This window comes from Muscardinus avellanarius (assembly GCF_963383645.1).
Source record: "Muscardinus avellanarius genome assembly, chromosome: 1".
Classification (NCBI taxonomy): domain Eukaryota; kingdom Metazoa; phylum Chordata; class Mammalia; order Rodentia; family Gliridae; genus Muscardinus; species Muscardinus avellanarius.
In genome coordinates, this window is record NC_137786.1 from 11,992,777 (window position 1) to 12,016,868 (window position 24,092).

Genomic DNA, 24,092 nt, shown 5'->3' on the forward strand with positions numbered 1-24,092 from the left:
ATACATCAAGACATAACCTTATTTTATGGGTGCTTCTGTTTAAAGACACCTGAGAGACTACAAACTAGTACAGTTACTATGGAGATCAACGTGGAGGTTTCTCAGAAGACTTGGAATGGAGCCACCATATATCATTCTGGGCATCTTTCCAAAGGAATTGAAGTCAAAATATTATAGTGACACATGCCATATATCCATGGCATATCCATGTAGCAGCACATTCACAATTGCCAAATTATGGAACCAGCTTAGGTGTCCGACAGCAGATGATGCATGACAAAATGGGTATATACATGCAATGAAAAGTCATTCAACCATAAGGAAGAACAAAAGTATGTTATTTGCCAAAAATAGATGGAACTAGAGAGTATTATGCTAAGTGAGATTAGCCTGTCTCAGAAAGTAAATAGTTGTATATTTTCTCTCATATGTGGAAATTAGAGAGAAATTGGTAACAAATGAGACCTTAAATAAAGAAGTAGAGACTCAAACAGAGCAATGGAGGGAGTGTAGGGGAGGTAGGAGGGGGGAATAGAGACATAATGAAGGTAACAGCTTAAATAATGCTATGTTCATGTATTAAATTAGCAACACCAATCTCAAAGACAGGTATAAGAAGGGGAGGGACTAGGGTGGGATCCAGAAGAAAACACACCAATGTTGTATATTATCACTCTATAGCTCTTTATGATGCTTAATTACAAGGCACCAATGAAAGTTTTTTAAAAGGTAGCTTTTACATATACTTTTTTGACCCACTAATACTGGACTCACTGTAACTCGTGCTTAAAGGAACTCTGTCCATTAGACATATTTTTTTTCTGTAAGGCATAGCCCAGGCTTTTTGCACTCAGAAACAGTAGACAGCACTTAAGCTCTACATTAAGAGGCCATTTTATTTTATTTTTACTGTTTCATTTATAGAAATTCTTTCTTTTTTCTTTTCTTTTTTTAAATGTTTTATTGGGACAATTTAATCATATATCTTAATGGGATACAAGATGGTGGAGGCATACATGCACACATCATACATGCACACATCACCCAATTAGCCCTTCCCCAATTCCTGCCCCATTCCCTCCCCCTCCCTCCTTCTCATGCTTGGCTTAGTGATTGACTTTGATATGTTTGTTAAAATACATCATGTGCACTAGATGATTTTCCTCTTCCCCTCTCCCGTTCCCTTAGGTCACCTTATTTGCTCATCTATAAAATCTTCTTCATCTAAAGTTCCTCCTATGACCCAATTTTTCCAGCTTTTGCCTATTAGGAGATCATTCATTTTTTTTTTATTATGACTGACTAATCTCACTTGCATAGTTCCATCCATTTCCCTGTAAATGATGTGTGTTTTTCTATATGGCTGAATAAAACCTCACTTTAATGTACAGAAAAACTTACTGTTGTTTTCTGCATAAATCCTTATGACAGGCATCAACTCAAAGAGTACTTTTGGCTTGGATTCAGTGAGTTTCATGTTCCTTTTGTCCCAACCAGCACCTTCAAGATATAAGCCATAGACATAGACACCCTCCATGGGAGAGGCAGAAATGTCATCCTTCATCCATTTAGTGACTTCATTACAAAGCACCATATTGTCCAAAGCCCAGTCTTTATTGGCCCGAGTTATTTCCTATTCAGGGCAACAAGGGAGGAAGGGAACAATTAGAGGTTTATCTTAATAGAGAAAAAAACATAATGATGATGAAAACTGTAAAATACAAATTACCCTAATTCAAAGGAATTAGCATAGTATTTAAAGAATTAAAAAGAGTCATTGGGTGATGTGTGCATGTATGTCTCCACAAATCTTTTATCCCATTAAGATGTAAGACTACAGTGCACCAATAAAAAAAAATTTAAATCATTTTAAAAAGTCTTTCATCTAAAATTACCCTTGCTTAGTTTAACCACTTTGACTTTATAAAGGAATTATGAAACTAAATCAAATACAAAATTAACAAATAAATATTTTTATATCTGAGCTTAGCAGCCTGGGCATAAGCGGCTCTACTTATGTTCATGACAATGTAACTGCTAGTACCAAAAAAGAGACAGTCGTTCTCTGTCTTATTATGTTCTTTAAGACTATAAAGAAGCAAGAAAACCTTGACAGGGGAGTTGTGATAACACAAGTTCAAATCAGAGCTATTACCTGTCGCATTGCAGTTAAAAATCCTTGGGGGTTAAAAAAGCCTGTCATCCAAAAGCAATGGGGTCGGCCATTAAAAACCCAGGAGGTAAACTGGCAGTTTCTTTCTAGAAGTTCAGTAAACCAGAAACCCAGCGTACTCGAAACCCAGGATGCCTGAAATGCATTCATTAAAACAAATTCATTAATACAAGCTTAATTCTGCTCTGTAAACTGGCTCTGATGATGTTCACTGAAAAACAGACACAATACCAATATTTCACTCTTATGATGAAATGTCCCTAAGTCAGGCATTTCCCTTCAATTTGACATGCAAGATTTCTTAAATGTTTTTTCCAATTAGGATATAAAGATATGATATAACCAGATAAGCATCCCATAAATTCACAGAACTGTTCAAAATGTCTGATGTCAATTGAATAAGCTTCCATGTACTGATTCTGATATCAAAGAATCAAAAAAATATATGAGTTAAGTTTAACAAGCATCCATCATTTTTAGGATATAATTTTAATTAAATACAGTATTACACAGGATTTGTATTTACATAAATATGCTCACAGCATCATCAGGATAAAACATCAACACAATATTTTGAGGACAATAAATCACAGAAACCTTTCTCTACTTATTTTTAATGAGGTAAACAAGAGTTATTTTCTGGAGTGTTTGTCCCTTTAGAATGTACTTATATTTCCTCTCATTAAGGAGCAAAAATGGAAACTCGGATCCCTTTACCCTCCACAAGCTATTTGCATTCACTGCCTCTAACCTTGTCTGAATTCACTGGTGGAACTTCCATTATAACAACTGGCATGGACATGTCATGAATGTTAGCAGCAGCAGCACTGGCAGCACGATAGGTATCTATCTCCAAGTCATAGATTATAACATTTCACTGTAATTGCAGTATTTTATGTATGAATAAATGTAGTAATCAACCTGGGTAGGTATGTGGCTTGAATTTCAAATATCTCAAGAATTAATTTGCCTGAATTGGAAGAACTCCTGGGATTCCACAGACCAATAATAAGTTGAGAAGAATGAAAACTCTGAATAAATAGATCATAATTTAAGAATTAAGTAACTCACTTTATTTGATCCTCATAAGTATGTTAACTAGAAGAGAGTGCTGATACTACATTTGGTCTGAGGGTAGGGGAGCCATTAATAAGACAGTGCCTCCTGGCAGTGAGTTCTGCTCTGTTCCAGAGCCCCCAGGGACCAATGGAGCTGGGCCATCTGGCTTCACGAAGAATACATTTTAGTGGTTAGTGACCTGGAAGGTTCTCCCTTTGTTATTGGCCATGAGAAGAGGCAATTCAGGTAAGAAACTCTTTGGCTTGGCAATAAATTTATCGAAGATAATAAAGAAATAAATAAATGGGTTATTATCCTATGTGAATAGAGGAGCAGAGGGTAGAATCATCAAATAAGGTGAAGACCCAAAGCCCTAGTTACTATATGCTGCCTGCAGGTCCCAGTGCCTTGGAATCTGCCAAAGACTTGGGTGAGCTCTGAGGTTTACTTCTAAACAAGACTATCAAATCGAATCCAATCATGCCTCATTTTCCTATTTTCCCAAATAACCTACCAAAGGCCAAGTCCCCAGGAACCCCCACTCCCAATTCTCTAGAATTCTCTATAAACTGTCCTCTCTGCACACTCCCCAGTCTGGCCAACTCTCCAGCCACACCCTTCCCAAGCTTGTCCAATGAACCTTTAGCATCTTCAGCCCCATGAACAGAAAACTCTAAATCCTCTACTACCTCTCTGAAAATTTCCTCCACCCCTCAACTGATTTCTAAGTCCCTCAGAACATATATTTCTTTGCAAACTTCTCAAAATATGAATTGCTGCTTCCCTCACATTCCACAGTCCTGGGAAAAGTCTTTGCCCTTTCTTTTTATCCTCAGGTCATTTCTTTGTATCAACCTGGTCCTTTGAGTCTTATGCCATCTGAACATACCATCCTCACCTCTCCATGTTTCTGGTACCTAATTACCACTTTCACTCAGCCTATTTTCCTCTTCCTCCCCCCACACCATCATCATAATAGTTATTGTAGCCATGGTGATCATGGTGGCAGTGATGGTGGCTGGCAATTGTGGTGGTGATGGTAGCAGTAGTGACAGTAGTAGTGATGTATGGAGTGGTCATGGTGATGGTGATGTAATGATGGTGGCTGTAGCAAAAGTAGTGATTATGGTTGGTTATGGTGATGGTGTTGATGATGGTTTATGGTTTGCTAATAATAACCACAAGTACTTCTTGGTAGTGACTATATGCCAGGCACTATTCTGAACACTTTACATATATCAACTCATTCAATCCTTACAAAAATGCTAAAAATCCACATAATGCTATTGTTTCCATTTTTAAAATCAGAAAACTAGAGAGAACAGTATTTCCTTTAAATTATACCCAACAAAGTTTTCAGTTGCCAATAGGCTTCACCAAATTTTGGACCATTTCATGGAGAATAATTTGAAATCCAGGATCATACTGTTTCTGGAGGTAATTATGGTTGTTAAAAAAATCACTAGACTGCTTCTTGACTTTAAAAATTTTATTGAAATCAGAGGAAGAAAATAGTGATTGTGGGACATGGCACATCTTAGTAGCTGTAACAAACAAAAATCAACTACTGATAAAGCAGCTCCTTGACAAGAAAAAGCAATGAAAATACATACAAACAAAAACACAAAAAAAGGAACCATGGTGTAATAATATCCAATAGGCTGAATACAGGATCAATAGCAAAGAGCCCAAACACACAAATGACATGCTGTGGCAGCCCAAACTATAGTAGCCTCCAAAAATTACAGCAAGAAAACCAAAAGCGAGGTGAAGTAAGCATCAGCAGAACTCCAACATCTAAAGTGACCAGCACCACACTTCAAGGACATAGTAAAAGACCCAAAAGCCCATGTGGTCACGAGAGGTGGGCACCCACAGCAGCACACTGTGACCTCCAGAGACCTGGGACCACAGGACAGTAAGGTAACTGGGTTTCTCAGAGATAACTGTCCAGAGCAGCCACAGGAACTCTGGCATGCTAAGATTTGGTGGCCCACCCCTGAGATGGTTGAGTTTTAACCTACAGCATATTGGAATATGCTCCAGAATCTACTACAGTGAACAGACATTATATGGGCCCTATATTTGTAAACTGGCAGTACTGTTTTTTTGTTTGTTTGTTTGTTTGTTTTGCTTTCTCAATGTCACTAGCTTTTTTTAGTTTTGTCTTTAATTTACTCTTATTGTTAATTTTTGTTGCTTGTATTATTATTATTTTATGCATGTTTGTTTGCTCTCTCTCCCATTTCTTTTCAAGCTTTCTACCTCTATCCTATCTACTCTCTTCTCTCAAAATGTTTTTTTCTTTCTATGTCTCCTTGTCTTATATTCAAGCTATTTCATATCTCCATACTGAAATACTCTATACTAACTACAAGAATCCTATTATATCACTTGCTTTCATGTCAACCAGACACTACTTTATTATACTTAAATTCTTACTCAATTATATTTACTACTTTCCCCTACTCTTCTATCATACCAGCTCTTCCCCCCTCACCTAACCCTCACCATTGAAAACAACATTATTTACCTGTGAAGGAACCTGCTGTCATCTCTAAATCCCTACAGCTAAGATCAGATCAGACAGGTGATACACAGTAAGGACAACCAGAAATAAAGTAACCACAGCTGATAAAAGGAAGCATTCAACAGACTTCACACCAAGGTTTAAAAAGTGCATAGGTCACAATCTATTCTGCCCACACCACTGAGCTGACTTTTTACAAAGACAGATAGAACACCTGACCTTAACACCTGAAACCCATAAGTTCCACCATAACAAGCAGAAGTTACCCCCAGAGCAACTCAGTTTTGATGGTCTACAGGTAAAACAACAGAGGAGCGATGGTAGACACATCTCAAGGAGCTAGAAAAACAGCAATAGTCTAATCCCAAAGCCAGCAGAGGGCAAGAAATAATTAAAATCAGAGCAAACATAAGTAAAATAGAGAATAAAAGACAATACAATAGAACAACAAACCAAAAGCTGGTTCTTTGAAAAGATTAATAGGATGGACAAACCACTGGCCAACCTAACCAAAAGAGAGAATCAATTAATTAAAATCAGAAATTAAAAAGGAGACATCACCACAGACAGTGGGGAAATTCAAAGGATTATCAGAAACTATTTTGAAAATTTATACTCTACTAGACTAAAAAACACGGAAGAAATTGATAGATTTTTAAGCAAGCACATATAACCTACCAAAATTGAACCAAGAGGACATAGTAAGTCTAAACCAACCAATGTTAAGCAAAAAAGTAGAAACAGAAATAAAATTTCTGCCTTCCAAAAAAAGTTCAGGCCCAGATGGGTTTCCAGCTGAATTATACACAATTTTCAGAGAAGAACTAATCCCAATACTTTACAACTTGTTCCAGGAAATTGAAAGAGATGAAATTCTTCCAAACTCCTTCTATGACACCAGTATTACATTAATACCAAAACCAATAAAGATACCGCAAGAAAAGAAAATTACAGACCAATATCTTTGATGAACATAGATGCAAAAATTCTAAACAAAATACTACCTATACCCACTCAAAATCGTATCAGGAAAATTGTACACCATGACCAAGTTGGTTTCACTCCAGAAAAGCAAGGCTGGTTCAACATATGCAAATCAATATATGCTATTCACCACATAAGTAGAACTAAGAACAAAAACCACATGATCATATCAATAGATGCCGAAAAAGCATTTGACAAAATCCAGTATCCACTCATGTTAAAAACACTGCAAAACCGGGCATGGTGGAGCACACTTGTAATCCCCACACTTGGGAGGCAGAGACAGGAGGATCACGCAGGTTTGAAGCCAGCTGCGCTGGCTTGAGACCCTGTTTCCAAATAAGAAGGTATAAAAATAGATCTGGGAGTGTAGCCCAGAGATAGAAGGGTTTCCAGGAACCCCAGTACCACCAAAAAAAATTATACTACAGAGAATAGTAGTTAAAACAGCATGGGATTTAGTACAAAAACAGGCACACAGAACAATGGAATAGAATAGAAGACACAGAAACAAACCTACACACTTATAGATAATTGATCTTTGACAAAGGGGACAAATTTATATGATAAAGAAAAGACAGCCTTTTCAACAAATGGTTGGGGGGAACTAGATATCCATTTGTAGAAAGATGTAACTAAATCCTTACCTCTCACCATGCACAAGAATCAACTCAAGATGGATCAAAGACCTAGAAATCAGACCAGAGACTTGAGAAGCTGTTAGAGGATGGCATAGGTTCAACTCTCCAACATCGAGGCACATGTAGTAACTTCCTCCACAAGACCCCCAAAGCACAGGAAATTAAAACAAGAATTAACAAGTGGTATAACATCAAACTAAAAAGTTTCTGCTCATCAAAGGAAACCATCAAGAATCTAAAGAGAAAGTCTATAGAATAGGAGAAGATTTTAACCATGTATCCCTCTGATGGAGGACTAATATCCAGAATATACAAAGAGCTCAAAATACTTTACATTAGCAAAACAACCCAATTAAGAAATGGACAACTCAACTAAGTAGACACTTCACAAAAAGAGAGATACAAATGGCCAAAAGATACATGCAAAAATGTTTAACATCATTAGCCACCAGAACAATGCAAATCAAAACTATGCTGAGATTCCATCTAACTCCAGTCAGAGCGGCAAGCAAAAAGAAGTCAAATAATAACCAATGCTGGCAAGAATGTGGAGAAATAGGAACTCCTTTCCACTGTTAGTGGGAGTGCAAACTAGTTCATGTGCTATGGAGATCACTGTGGAGACTCCTTAAAAAACCGAGAATGGATCCACAATATTATCAAGCTATACTACTACTGGATATCTTCCCAAAGGGGTTAAAATCAGAGAATCACAGTAACATATGCATACCCATGTTTATAGCAGCACAATTTGTAATAGCCAAAATATGGAACCAACCTAGGTCTCCATCTGCTGATGAATGGATTGCAGAATTATGGGAAATACACACAATAAAATTCTACTCAGCAATAAAAAAAAAATCATGTCATTCGCAGGAAGATGGAAAGACCTGGAAAACATTATGTTAAGTGAGATTAGCCAAGTACAGAAAGAGAAGGGACATATGTTTTCTCTAATATGCTCAAGCTAGGGAGTATTAGGGACATCAGAGGGACTCCAGATAATGGAGGGGAAACTTCAGCAAAGTCAGGAAGGAAAGGTAGGAGAGGAAGAAGGCTGAGGTTCATTAATGGAAAAGAAACATTCGAATATCTTTATACTACACATGTGATTATAACATTGTTAACCTGGACACTCAGTATTGGGAGGGAGAGAAAAGGAAAAGCAAGGAGGGCACCAAGTAATGTGTAAATATATGCCATTATAAATATGATTTACATTATGACGTGAGACTATAATTCACCAATAAATAAATACATAATTAAAAATATAAAAATAAATAAAATAAAAATTGAATTGATTTGTTTTTTAAGTTGTCTGGTTAAAGTAGTATTTTAGAAAGTTGTGGAATTAAAAATAATTTTCAATATATTTTCTTCTATGTAGTCTATTGTATGCAGTACTTTGATATATAAACCAAGTAAAGTTTCTACTACAAAAGTAAGGAATTCCAGCAGAGCAAGCCACCTAGCTTTATCCCAGGGGCACTGCTGAGAAGAGCCTTGGTTTGAATACAGCTCTTCTGGGCCAGAGTCTTGACTCACATTCATGTGTAGATGTATTTACTTTCTTTTTTTTTTTTTCTTCAGTCAACTTTTGATTTTACTAATTCTCCTATTTCTTTTTTGGTGCATTGTAGTGTTACATCTTAATGGAGTACAAGATGGTAGAGGCATACATGCACACATTACTTATTTATCCCTTCATGAATCATTTTATGTAACATCCACATCCCACCTAGCATTCCATGCTCTTGTTTCTTCTGATTCCTAATAACCCTGGTGACCAATGTACTTTACCCCCACCCCACATTCACATGTTAAATCCTGTAACCTAGCCAGGCGTGGTCCCGCACGCTTGTAATCCAGCGCTTGGGAGGCTGAGACAGGAGGATCACGCAGGTTCGAAGCCAGCCTCAGCTACTTAGTGAGGCTTTCAGCAACTTAGTGAGACCCTGTTTCCAAATAAAATATTTTTTTTAAAAAAGGTCTAGGAGTATAGCCCGGAGGTAGAAAGCCTCTGGGTTCCACCCCCAGTACCACCAAAAAATAAAATAAAATAAAATCCTATAACCAACAAACTCTGTCCTGTTGGAGGAAGTGTGCTTTTTCTACTCCTATGTTTCCTTCCTTCTTATGTTTTGCATAACACCCCAGTATCTTTGCCTCCTCTCATGCCTTCATGGAGGTAAAGAAACCAATCTGGCTAGCGAGTAATTCAGACACACTCTATACTCCTCAAACATCCTCTATGCTCCCAGCACTTCCCAGCTTCCCATGAATTTGGGGGCAGGTCAGGGTCCACAGCTCTAATTCTAATCCATGGATTGCCAGTAAAAGTGACATATGTCACTTCCTGATACAGAAAGTCTAGACCCAGTATGCCATATTAGCCTTAGTGTGAAGACTTCAGGGGTCATTTGCTACTGGTGATGCAACTCTCAGATGCCAAGGACTCCACCAGGCAGGTCCCAGAGAAACTTTGTGGAACCAAACTGAGGACCCACCTGGCTTGTAAGGGACATATAGAAGTGGAGAGCTGCTACTAGAGCAGCTCCTAATGTGTATGTCAGTGGCTCAGCCTTGCTGTGACTGGTGATGAAGGGAATTGTAGCCATCATAAGAAAAATGGAGATACATGTTAGGAAGCAAAGCTTTCTCTTTTTCTTTTATGACTGAGATATTGATATAAAACACACATTTTTTCTACTCCTGTATGATCCAGCATCATAGGGAAGTCTTCAAGGGAAGAAGTCAATGCACAGTGCTGGTGAGTAAATTGGTCTAAATGTAGGTTCTGTTTTAGGAAACTCATCAGTGCATGTAATATATGATATCCCATATAGCTAAATGCTCTCCAGTCTTCCCTACTCCTTGCCTACCTCTTCTGCTGGGTGCAAAAAAGAGCCAGTTGTTTAGTCCTCAAGAATAACCCCACATGTTCTACTCCAAAGCTTTCCAACTCAGCATATGATTATTCAGTCACATCCTCCATTTCCAATTTATTTGTTCAAGGATCTTTCTTCGGTATAAATATGATCTCCCAGTCCTTGGTTCTATCACTTTCTTCCCATCCATATATTTTTCTACCATCTCCTTTTCCCCCCATCATCATTATCTCCCAATTGCAAATAGCCCCATAAATCTAGATACCTCTTTGTCTGTTATGGGTTGATTTGTGTTCCTCCAAAAGATATATTGAAGTTTTAACTCTTAGTACCTAAGAATGTCATCTTATTTGGAAATAAGATCTTTATAGAGGTGATCAAGGTAAAATAAAATTATTAGTGTAAGCCTTAACCCAAAATTACCCAAAGGAAAGATGATGTGAATATCAGGAAAAAGAAAGATGGAGGCAGAAATTGGACTAATCCTGTCACTGGTAGGATGAAGAAGAAAAGGATTTTCTCTAGATCTGCTAAAGGGAAGATGCCCCTTCCAATACCTTGGGGTTAGACATAGAGCCTCCAGCACCGGAAAAAATAAATCTTTGCTTTTTAAGCTGCCTAGTCTGTGGTATAGCCCAGAAAACAAATATTTTTTTCACTGTAGTTGCTTGGTACTTCAGTCATCCACATTTCCCAAGCTTGCTGGGACCCACCAAGAACCTGGCTGGAGGAAATAACTCCACAGACCAGTTTCACTTTACATTCATTTCATATGCTGAGGTTGCAAAGGGGTGGGTCCTGTCAATTCCTTTACCAGCTGTGACTCCAGTGTTCTCCCCCCACCTTTTTTTTGTCGTAGGTATGAAGGAGCATTCTACCTCAAACTACATTTCATTCCACGGTTTGGGGGGATGTGTTTGTTTGCTTGCTTGCTTGCTTTTTTAAACAGGGTTTCACTAAGTTACTGAGGGTTCCACTGATTCGCCGAGTCTGGCCTCATACCTGCAATCCTATCCCTGCCTCTCAAGTAGTGCAATTATGGGCATGTGCCACCATGGATAGCCCAGTTTCTCCCTTCTAACTTTCAGATATGGTAGAGCATCTGCATTAAAAAGTGGAGTAAAAGTAAAAATCGTGGGAGCAAAAACACTGGGTGAGTGAGCTGCCTGGTCAGCTCTTGTTGGGCTCATGGTATAAGTGTGAGATCTCCCCAGATGATGGCAAGGTTCAGAGGAAAAGGATACCAAGTGACAGGTCTATATTTCTCCAGGAAATAAGGGATAAACACAGCAACATCTCCTACTCTTTTTCCATATAGTTTATAAATCATTGTTAACCTTAGCAATTTTCCCTTACATTTCCCCACCATATGCATACACAAGACACACACACACACACACACACACACACACACACACACACAACACAAAGAAAAGAACATCAGTTAGGCTCCATCCCTTCAAATGAAATATACTCATTATCCTACTTACAAAGACCTGGTGAACTCACTTTAATTTCCCAATTGGAAAAATTATTCCTTAAAACATAACCTGTCTATAGCACAATTGCCAACAGGTAGTCAGTAAGCATACTGTTGAATTATTATCTTATTTTGAGATAGACACACTGCACACTATATTTTCAGACACAGCAGGGAAATTCTTTTCCTTTTCAGATCAAGTTTTAATATTTGAATGTGCATGGGCAGATTTCCTTCTACAAAACTAACATCATCATGGGCTTTGGAGTCTGAGAGCTTGGCTTTAAATTCTGATTCTTGTACTTCTTAGAAGTATAATCTGGGAAAAGGGTTAACCTCTTCCAGCCTTGAGTTCCTTATCTGTAATGGCATGGCCATAAAATGCAAAATTAAATGAGAAAAAAAAGAATGTAAGTTGCCTATGAGAGCACCTGATAAGCAGATATACTAAATAATCCCCTTCCCTACCTACAATCTTAATATTCAGGGTTCTAAGAGGACTAGTCCCTAAGCAAAAGAACCATGCTAAGTTAAATTATCCCGAAGCACTTCCCACTTGCCAGTTAGAACTGTTCACAGCAAGGAGTGATGGAGCAGAATCAGAGCAGGACTATACATACTTTTTTCCAACGAGCAGGGATCCTGGCATCAAACATGCAATCCAGGGCATCTCGCAGATTTTCACTCATGATGATGGTGCCATCGATAGCAAGTTTTAGCTCAGTCAGGGTGCTGCGGACAAGGCTGAGCACCCTCTGCATCCTGTCTATTTCCTGCCTGAGAAAAATGTTCATAGGCTGGAAGGGCCCCATCTTCTGCAGCCTCTCTTTCACCTGCCATAGAGACAGTTCAGAGCACTTGTTAAAAATGAGCTACTATGATTTTAGGCAGCTGGATCTCTAGGCTTCTGAACAGACCAGAATTTTTACAATCCCGAATGTATTAAGCTTTAATATTTTTTTCAATGGTTAGGGGAAAACACAACATCTCTTAGATGACCAACTAAAATTTTCATACCCTCTGAGAAAGAACAGGCAGTCATTAATTCAAAGAAAAAATGTAAAATACACAACCACAACGATGCAGTCTTCCAAACAGCAATTATACTTACCGGTAAGTATTTGTTTACTATCAATATGAGCTTTTTCAAACAGAGGTGTGGAAATACACAAGCAGATGTGGACATTCATATAGACATTCTGTTGGCTATCTAAACAAACCAGATTTCTATTTTTAATAATTCTGCTTTTTTCATCAAAACATCCATTTATCACTCACCCATTTATTTGTTTCCATTCTACAAGTATTGAGAATCTTCTGTATAGCAGGCATTGTGTTAGCCTAAATTGCTTTATCCTAAAGTAGCATTGATAAGTTCAGCAAAAGGACAGAGACTCTTCTAAATTTACTTAACATGTTTGCTATGTAATTATCATTCTATTTTAGATATTTTAATGGCTCTATAAGTATTTCAATCTCAAAAAGATGTGAATGACCTCTCTTCTGATCCTATAGCTAAGAATGCTTATGAAAGCTGATAACGCTATTGATTTTCTCTGAGCAGATGATCAGAGAATCTTCCTGAGAAATTATTCCCTTGACAATAGGTCTTTGAGTTCAGTGCTCAGTAGTAGCAGCCAAAGTCTCCTGCTTAGCAAAAAAGAATGGGATGCTGAAAACAGAGTACTGCGGGATTTTTTGAAAACCAGATAGAAAAGGACAATTAAAAAAAGGAAAAAAACAGGGTGGCTCTGAACCAAAAGTATAATGTGGTTAGTCTGTCATCTCTTAGGACTCCATGGAAAGTAAGCCACTTACACTGGGTTTTATAAAAGATTTCTTAAAATACTATCAAGGTAAATCTTTTCACAATATTCATCAAAGTACCTAAAAACCAACTTTCAAAATTATGAATCTGCTTAGAAGCTACCTATATACTAAAAGAAAAAATCAGTTTTCAAAAATAGTGAGATGAAGTTGCAAAAAAAAATAATGTAAATGCAATGCTTTAGAAATGCTAAAGGCCTGAATTTGAAGGGGTAAGTTAAATTACACCTTAAATATAAAAACATACAAACACACACCATATATATATATATATATATATATATATATATATATATATATATACACATACATACATATAAGATGTGATACACCATATACATATGTGTCTGTGTGTATGTATGTATATGTATATATACATATATATATATTTACTATGAATATATATATTCACAATAAATCAACTCTGTGGTCCTTTCTTATAATTATACATTGATTTCCTTTAAACAGATGACAACACAAAGTACCATAGGGGAAGGTTCTGGGAATGTAATTCCAATTCATTAGCACATTCTTGTAGCTTAATAATAAATATTAAAACTCTTCTCCATTTCTTTATTGCTTATATTTTGAAACTATCATATCCATGGATTCAAACACTTCTTTCTCTGGTTCTTCAGGTTGATTTTCTTTGAAGACTTCTTTTTTCAATTTCAGAAAAGTATTCTTGCCCTCTTTCCCTTTTCCTCGCTCCTCCAATCAACCAGTCGCATCCACAGCTGAAATTCTGTCAGGATTTTATCAACTCACCTCGAATGGGCTATAGTCTGGGGGAAGCTTCTGCAGCATATCGTCAGCCAAACGGGCCACGACCGCCTCCCGGGTCTCATCACCTCCCCCGGAGCTGTCCTTGGGCTGGACGCCCAGGATGGTGTCCAGCACGTCCTTGGCCAGCTTGCTCTGGTAAGTGATGTCGGCATTGGGGTGCAGCCCAAACACCTCTGGGCTGTCGTAGGCAGGGAGGCTCTGAACAAGAAACACGCAAATAATACAGAATGCAATTATAACATTTTGGAAAAGAAAATGCTCCAATTAGGATGAGCAATTGCATGTCTGGCTTGTATCAGGCTATGAAACTCAATAATTTTTCAAAAAATAATCAAAAGTTGCCTTGAACAAAATTAACATTGAGAACAATAAAATGGACCAACAGCTGAGTAAGGTCTGCCCCTCAAGCCAAGCTGCTTAATCAGTGATAACTGTCACGTTATAAGGTATATGAAATAGGAAAGGAGCTTTGAGTTGGCTCGTTGTTTTCCAATAATCTAATTCAGGCCAGTTTAAATAAATGTATAATGAATTGTTATTCTGTTTATAAGATACCAAGAAATGAAAGTTTTAGCAGTCATGGCCCAACTGAGTCCACAGATGGGAGCTGTACTCTCCTAGAGAGAAAGAGGATAGGAAAAGGAAAATATAGCGAGAGCAACAGAGACAGAAAAGCAGGGCAGGAAGGAGAGAGAACGCCAGAACAGAACAGGCAGGCAACAAACTTCCTCCACTGTCGGAACAAAAGGCAATTTAGCTGCAGTTTGACATATATTTCTGTCTTATTCTTAACTTTATTATTGTCTTATTCATACTTTCCCTCTCTTATATTGTTATGATATTATTTTTTAAATTACATCTTCTTTTTAACTATTTTGATTTTATTGTGAAATGAGATATGTATTAAAAATATAGGGACAGGTATTTCTAAATTTATACCTTCATAGGCACTTTTCCTGTTCACTGCTAATGATTTAAAGATGTATACGGTGCAGTAAGACAAATATATTTGTTGATTTGAATTAATAAAAGTGTAGAGGTGGTAATATATGATGGACTCATTACATTTATATATCACATAAGCCTATAAATATACTGATAAATTTAGCCCTCTGGGGCTGTTGAGCCTTAGTTTGTTTACTCTGAGATAAATCTTAGATAGAGGCCAAAGAGACTGCTAAATCATGATCTAATGAACTCAAAGTACAAAGACAGAAAAATATAGTTACCTTGAAGATCACATTTGTTTCCTATGAATTTCCAAATTCCCTGTCAACATCTACCTTATTCCTTCTTAGAGCAGTGCTCTTCAATGGCTGTGCTAAGGAGAGAGAAGGAAGTTCCTTTTTCTCTCTTTCTCCTTACATGTATTGGTCCAAATATAAACATATATATACATATATATGTATGTATGTATGTATACATATATGTATATATATGTATATATATACATATATAAAACATAAGTATAAATATAAACATAAATATATAAAACATATATATGTTTCATTGTGGAATGAGATATATATTAAAAATATAGGTACAAATATTCCTAAATTTATCCATATATATATGGATAAATATATATATATATTTCCCAAGACCACACCCCAGCCAGTTACCTATCTCCTCCAGCTGCCAAACCCTGCCTACTTGTGGGTTTATCTACTAATGAGATTAGAACCCCTATTATTTAATTATATTGCTTCAGAATATCAATACATTAGAACCTCCAAGGAACATTATATACCTAAACCATAACAGCTGTAAAATAGCACAGGGTGAGTCTAGAAGCTTCCTCTACCCTAAGACTGTGGTGACTGACATCTCATAGGCAGGGCCAGTGTGTAGGTCTCTCTGTGTAGGTTCAGAGATGACTCATGTAGGTTCCTAATTCTCTGCTTTCCAATCTATCATCCCTCCAGAGAAAACCCCTCACCAAGGCAAAGAAAGAGAAGGGAGGTGGAGAAGGAATTCATAGAAAACACATACTCAGAACACACATTAACATTTTATTCAAGCAGACATAGAAATGTGAGATCATTTTCAGCAGAAGCTTTTATAGAGATACCCACTAAAATTTATTTTAAAGGTGGTATAAATGGTGTAAATAAATATTCAAAAGGTCAAATGGCTGCCAATTCGATCTACACATAGAATTCTGCAGTTGACTAACCTGGATGTAGTGAAGATAGTTATCCACTGTGCTGCACTTGGGAATGTTATATCCTTGGTAGAAGCTGAAATCTGGTCCAAACATGTTTTCACTGAACCAAACCTTTGCAAATGTGTTCAACAGCCTCTTGTCATAGTCATCAGTGACTCTGCCTCCATACTGAATTTCTCCTATCATGTATCGAACAGTGGTCCAGGAAACACCCTGGGAAAATTTACACAATGATCATGTAGCAAACATAGAAATGTGACAAGTGCATCCTCCTTATTTTCCCAGTCAAGTAACATCAGGTACTTGTTGTCATCAATACCACTCAGTCAGTCTTCCTCAGTAATGGAAGAGAGAACACAGACAGAAGACCAAATAAGCCAACGCCAGGTGTTACTCAAAGGTCTTGCTTGTGATTTGAAATAGACTCGCTTAATGTATTCACATTCTTAGCTTTTCCTTTATTTTTTTCCTCTGTTGAGCCCTTTTCATTCAGATATCTTCATACTTTAATGTTATTACTAAAAATGTTTATTTTTTGAGATTACCAAGGCAGTTTTCTAAAAAATAAAAACCTAAATTCAAATGTATTCTAGAGTCTCATTTTTCTTTTTTAGGATTTGGAGGGGGGAATCCCCCACTTTTAAATTCAACCCTCTAACTGGGCAAAAGGTTATGGATATGAAATGTCTTCAATGGAATGTCCACTTGCTTTTGAGAAACAAATAAATGGCTTTTAAGAAACAACATGACCATTGAAAATTCATCCACATTTCTCCTTGAAATCAAGAGACAAGAGTAGCCCAAATCACTGTAACTTAAAAATGACTCAAATATGACCGCAGGAAGTTGGGTGTTTGATCAGCCTGAAAATCCATGCCTAGATTCCCCCTGGCACAGGACAGCAAGCACAGAGTTACCTTTTTGATATCCATGTCATCTAAATGGTTTTGGATGAATTGCACAGTGGCATTGAAGTCCGCTTGATTAAATTCATAGGGAATATTCCACCCAAGGGGACCAAACTTGCGCCGTTCCTGGACCGTGGAGTGCAGAAAGGCCACCGCGTACAACAGGGGCTTCCACTGAGCCCCTGCGCTCACATCCAGTAGGTCTTGACTCACACCTATTGTGGAAAGTCAGACAAAAAAAGGCTTATCTCTCGAGTATCTTTCTTTTCTATATTTTTGTAAGTAGTTATTGTGCCAAATTTCTGATAATCAACTATACTCAGGTTGAGTTTATATTACATACATATAGCATTATAAAATAAATTTGGGGCGTCTAGCCATTTCCTTTTGAAGAATCTGAAAAAAAATTAGGTTGAAAGAAGCTTGCTAATATGGGTCAAGTTCTTGCCAATTTAGCAAAATAATGTGAGGATAAAATAGGGACAGAAAAATAATGACAGTTAAAATAAATGGACTATTATTCTAACTACTACTAATAATCACCATGTTACTTTTACTATTTGGGGCATAAAGCTAGAGCCTCTACTATCAATTAATTCAATGCTAATTAAAATAATGTATATAGAAGCCCAGTGCAACTTAAGATACATTCCCCAAAATAATAATTATTACATATTTAGGTATCATGTTATATAGTTATATATTATTTAACTTTTTGACTACCATTACTCTTCCACTTCTATTTTATCCCAATATTGCCTTGTAGATTGTCAGGGATTTGATTCTTGTTAGCAACTCCCCCCACCACAAACACACACACACACACACACACACACACACACACACACACACATTTCTTTGTAAAGTTTGTTCAAACTGAAATATAACAATGTTATTTTTAGTATTATTACTAGTAAATACATTATTTTAGTTACAATTTATTCTAATCATCCTGGATAAAATATACTAGCCTTATTTTACAGAAAAATTGAAATTCAGGTTGTTTCAGTAACTAGCCCCCAAGAGAACAAATTGCCTGTTCATAGAAGGACTAGAATCAAGATTTCTAAATCCAACTTTCATGCTCTTGTCATGACCACAAGTTCCATGAAGCAGAGAAAGCAAAGACAAACATACAGTCTTGGTTCCCATGGTGGCTTGGGGTGGGGTGGGGGCATTTTGGTCTGTTTGGTTCTTTTTGTCTGACTACTAACTTAGCAGAGACACGCAGATCCAGTGAAGCAAAGGCAGCCCGCAATCTTAATCCAGACCCTTTTCTTGGAGAGACTACTGATCTACCTTAGGTGTGGAGTAGAAGTGCCAAAGACACCAGAACTGTTGAAGTTTTCATTCCACATAACAAAGCAATGTCCAGTTGGAGAATAGCAGAACAGTAACAGGAAAACAGGAGGTGGGGAATCATAAACTGGATACCCAAGGCCTGGCACAGCATATTTCCCAGGGACCATCACCTCTCTAGCAAGTGAAACAATTGTACCATTTGCCAATGATGCTTTTAGAGTCTCTTCAAGAAAACAATTCATGTGCAAAAATCTCCTGTAGACTCAGATGTATCCCTCAACTCACCCCCATATGTTCTTTTAAGCCCTGCCCGGAGGCCCTGTGGAGGCTCGTTGGCAAATCTAATGGCCATCTGAAGGAGTGTGATAGGAAACTGCTTGTGCACCTCCGTGGTCATCCACAGGCGGAAAGCATGGTGGACGCTCTCAGTTTCTGTGATTACATCCATCAGTTCATCCAGGAAATTGAGCCCCAGGTGGCAGTTCTGTAGCAGTGCCCATCCTCCCTAAGTCAAGAACAATAGATGGAAATTAGATAATTTTGTGTTTCAACCAGAGATTTCAATTACTGCTTTCCTTGGAAATAAACTGATTAACATTTACTAGAAAAGCACCTTAACCCGTTTAAATTAATCTAGGTCAAATCTAAGAAGAAAATAAGGTTTAATGGAGATACATTATGGTTTTGTGAATATTATTTCATGCATTTGCCCTAACCTATATTATCATGCCAATCATAGTAATGGCCCACAGTCCCAATCATGGCAGTAAACAAAGTAAAATATCAAATGGCAGGACTTCCAAATAGGAATGGTTGACTGGAAACATCCATGTAGCTCAGCTCTTTTCCTAAATTCATTAAAACTACTGTGAGGGTTTGTTTGGTTTCCTTTTTGTTTCTGTCATGAACTTCTAAGGACAAAGACAATGACAATAGTATCAATAGCATTTAAAACAGACTCAAGAAAGCTGGATCCTACACCCAACATCACAAGAAACCAGAGACATAGCTAACTTGTATCACATCCCTCCCCTGATCTCAAGAAGGTGGCAGAAGATGCCTCTTGAAGCAGAGCAAGAAAGGCTAAAAGATGAACTTTGAAGATCCCACCCCCTACTTGTTCCTGCCGCGCCTAATGAAAGATGAAACATTGATTTGCTCTAGAAGGCAAAGCAGACTGAGTCTGGACTGGAGAAATCAGCATATTAAGGTTGTAGGCATTACACTAAAAATAGGTGAAAGACAGTTTACTGAATTTTGAGACTTACTGACTCCCTTCACCCACTGAGTTCTTAGAATCCTGGCAGTGAAGCTTACGTCCTCTAGAAAGTACAAGAACTTTCTCTGGAAATCTGACAACTCCAAGATCAAGAACCTTAAAAAATAAGTCATATCTTTCACATAAATTACACTATAAGAAGATTCTTTGCATACAGCAACTCAGGCGAAGTGTAGGGTCACGCAATAGTAATACCTCAATATTTAATCTACAGAATTTTTTTTTTGCATCACTGTGAATTGACACAGGATGCTCCACCACCAAGCTACATTCCCAGCCCTTTCTGATTGTTTTATACATTTACTGGTGTGTTGTGATTATACATCTAGCATGAGGTTCAAAGTCATACAAACATACGTGCACACATGTCTTGCTTCCCTTCAAGCCCCACTCCACTACCTATCCTCTCCCCCTTCCCATACATAAGAGTGAGATTAGTAGTGATGATAAAAGCTTTATTCATGGTCACAGTATGACATGAACCGTTTCTTTCATCACTTCAGCCCTTTCCCCTCCCTAGCCTTCTTCCTCTATTCTACTGGTCACTCTCTTCAATTATCTAGTCTCTTTTGTTTCCTATTTTTGTTTTAGCTTCCACATGTGAGGGAAAACATTTGCCCCTTGACTTTCTGCAACTGGCTGATCTCGCTTAGCACAATGATTTCTAGTTCCATCCACTTTTCTGCAAACGATATAATTTTGTTGTTCTTTATGGCTGAGTAAAATTCCCCTGTGAATAGGTACCCTTTTTGTTTTTATTTTGAGATAGGATCTTGCCAGTTTTCCCAGGTTGGTGTCAAACTTGCAATCTTCAAGACTCAGCCTCCCAAGTGGCTGAGAATACAAATGTGAACCACCACAACCAGTTTACAGAATACTTTCGATAAAATCATATTGCAATATCTGCATCATAATCTTTAGGTATATATGAAACTAGACATCTGGCCTTACGTTCGCCATGGTCTGCTGCAAGAGCTTCCGAGCATGGACCTCCTGGCCTTGTCCCATGGACACATAGCGAGTTTCTATCTTTAATCTCTTTCCCAGGGAAATGATGGAATCTGTAGGGTCTGAACCCATAGACAGGAGACAGATGAGTGGTGTACGTGGGTCAGATTCCTCCCATGTCTTTTCCAAGTCCAAGATAACTCCTTCAGCATATTTTTCTCCCATGGAGTCCATGATGTACTTGCGGGCCTGCCAGAAACAGTACAAAAGTAAAGTAAAGTAAAGTAAAGTAAAGTAAAGTAAAATAAATAAATAAATAAATAATAAAATAGTTTTGGCTCCTTCATGTGTATTGTTCATTGTAGTTTCCAAAATTCACACCTACAGATTATCTCTAAGATGTCTATAGCCTAATAGGAGAAGAAGCTTTTTTAAATATGTTTGCTATTTATTTTCCCATTCTATAGGCAGATAGACTGTTCCTTGACAAACATAAAAATTGCAGTTAAAAGACTTGAACCCAAATTGAATGGATCCTTGTCCGGAGCCCATTATAATGCACGGATTGCTTCATGCTATACATAAGAGATAAAATATTTAGAAATTCTATGATTTCAGATGTTTTAAGACAAATATATGTTTTTAAACAGTCAAGTAGCAAAGCACAATGGTGAATGCTTACATTTCAAGTAATAGGGAGGCTGAGACAGGAGAATCACAAGAGTGCTATAGCTTAGAGGAACCCTCTTTCAAAATTAATAACCTAAAATAGGGCTGTGGGTATAGCTCAGAAGTAGAATGCCCCTGGATTTAAGCCATACATACACAAAATATTTCACAATACTTGAGACTTAATGGGTACTGATTAAATAGATTTTTTTAAATTTTTACTGGTACATTGTAATCATACATCTTAATGGAGGACAATATGGTAGAGGCATACATTAATAATTAAATAGATAATTTTTGAACAACTATGCATTGAATGAAATTTCTTAGACACTTACTGAATGAACAAATATTTGAAAAATTGAACATTAATTTTTCTTCTTATCATTCTCACCACCATTTTCTATTTTTGTTTCATTCCTTTTATGTTAATTTTGTTTTGAATGAAACTCAAGTTCACAAAATGAAGTTACCAGGTTTATCAATATCATTAAGTACCAAAAAAACTCTAATAATAATATAATATTTTTCAAAGTAAGTAAAAAGTGTTATTTACTTTTTGACAAATAGTGCTGTGAATGTAACCCTTAATCTCTATTCTTCCCCCTAGAAATAATTTGGATTCTCTCAAAGAAAACTTGCCTCCAATTCTGATGGCAAGATTCTGATACTCAAGTGGGTAAAATCCAGGTTTCTCTTCCCAGTGGGATTCTCCAGCATAATCATTCTCACAAAGCAAGCAGACACTATCCCTAGAAACATGACCTACAACCTTCCCAAGGGCCAAGTAGCCTCCCCATTCTCACTCTTAGCAAAACCAAACAGCTCAGGCAGAGCTTCCTTTGAATCAGAAAGGTTTCAGATAGACTTGGTCTCAAGGGGATATGGGGCTATCATCATCTTAGGCTTAAAAGTCTCTCAACCAGTATTAAACACTTTTCCATTATCTCTTTACAAGTTGAATGATGTTTCCCATTTCTGTTTGTTTTCATTACAGGCTAGAGTGGGAAGGCAGTGGCCTTAACAAAGGCATCTCCTGGTTCACCGATGCCTCTAGTATCTTGGTAAGAGAAGAGAAATGGATGCCAACTGAATGTAGACTGTGGAATATTCAGAGTGGTTCCTCCTGGTTTGTGAATATTTTTATATTCACAAGTTTTTTTAAGTCACACAAGAGGATAACAGATTTCTCTTAAAAGCTCTGCTATGACATATACAACTCCCTCCATGAAAATACAAAAACATAAAAACATAGCAAAGAAAATATTTATGAGTGTTCCTATTCCCTAAACCCATACCTACTAACTCAGAAAGAGCTGGGCCATTTTGCTGGGGGTCTTCCACCACCTTTTCAAGTCCTAATCTCTCCCCATAATGTCTATCTAGTCCACTAAATCAATGGCAAACTGGAATGTATGTTGATTTGGTAGAATATACAGGTTCTCTTGCCTTGGCAACTATCTCCAGATGACTTTCATCTGGAAAGGCAGTCCACCTGACTTTCCAAAGGACCAAGAAGAGCTGTTCAGGGCACTCACTTCTGGCAGAGCTCAGCCAGCAGTAGGGAAATGACCCATCAGCGCCTGGGCCCCTCTTATGGAGATAATCTTCTGTTCCAATTCCCCTCGTTGAACCAATTTCAGTGGTTGAAAGGTAGTTTGAAGAAGTGGATGGAGTTCAATCCAATTGAATTTTGGGCACAAGGTACTATTTATTTTCATACTTCTCAATATTTTTTCCATGTTGGCAAGATCTAGTATCAAAGTCTCTAACCTTTGTCTAAATGTCCACACATTTTTCTGCAGCTTTCTGACAGGTATTTTAAAAGTCTGCCTGACATGTTCTTGACTTTCTCAAATATCTGCTCTGTGCACACATTCAATCAGAATCAGTGGGGCAGAGAGCTCTGTTATCAGGTAGGACTTCAGAGGCAGGATGCTTGGGCATTCCACAGTTGTGGTGGTTTCTCAGCCAGAGGTACCTACCATCATTGCACATCTCCATATTGGACCTCATCAAGATTCCAGTGCTTTCTACTGTAGAGTGACAATGAGCTCAACATGTCCTCGATAGCCATGCAACTCAGCACTGACCCCCTAAATGAACATTACCATACATGCTATGAGATAACATGCTACAATACATCAGGGGCCAGGTTGTAAATAATTTGGGCTTTTCCAGCCAAATGGACTCAGTGGAAACTATTCTCTTTTGTCATTATAGCACAAAAGCTATCATAAGCCATATGAAAAGCAAATGGGCATTGTTCCGTTTTGATAAACTTCATAGCCAGACTCAATTATTCTACATATTGAAACATCATACTGCACTCCATGAATACATAAATTATTTATCATTTAAAATAAAACATTGAAAACATTTACTGAAATTTGAATGTTATATAATTTTTTGTGTCATGAAATATTTTCTTCTTGTGATTTTTTTCAGGTA

The 24,092-nt window shown here is 37.4% G+C and overlaps 1 protein-coding gene across 1 annotated transcript in view; it reads right to left on the reverse strand.

Annotated features, from left to right (window-relative positions):
* DNAH5 (dynein axonemal heavy chain 5) overlaps positions 1-24,092 on the reverse strand; it is a gene marked incomplete at its 3' end in the record, with an annotated part of 279,406 nt that overhangs the window by 12,132 nt on the left and 243,182 nt on the right. The window contains exons 71-78 of the mRNA XM_080703060.1: positions 20,976-21,221; positions 19,031-19,250; positions 17,453-17,658; positions 16,545-16,748; positions 14,351-14,566; positions 12,376-12,588; positions 2,156-2,308; positions 1,402-1,633 (exon numbers count right to left, since the gene is read on the reverse strand). Of these exons, the coding sequence (XP_080559186.1) occupies positions 1,402-1,633; positions 2,156-2,308; positions 12,376-12,588; positions 14,351-14,566; positions 16,545-16,748; positions 17,453-17,658; positions 19,031-19,250; positions 20,976-21,221 (1,690 nt within the window). The remainder of the gene's footprint in view (positions 1-1,401; positions 1,634-2,155; positions 2,309-12,375; positions 12,589-14,350; positions 14,567-16,544; positions 16,749-17,452; positions 17,659-19,030; positions 19,251-20,975; positions 21,222-24,092) is intronic.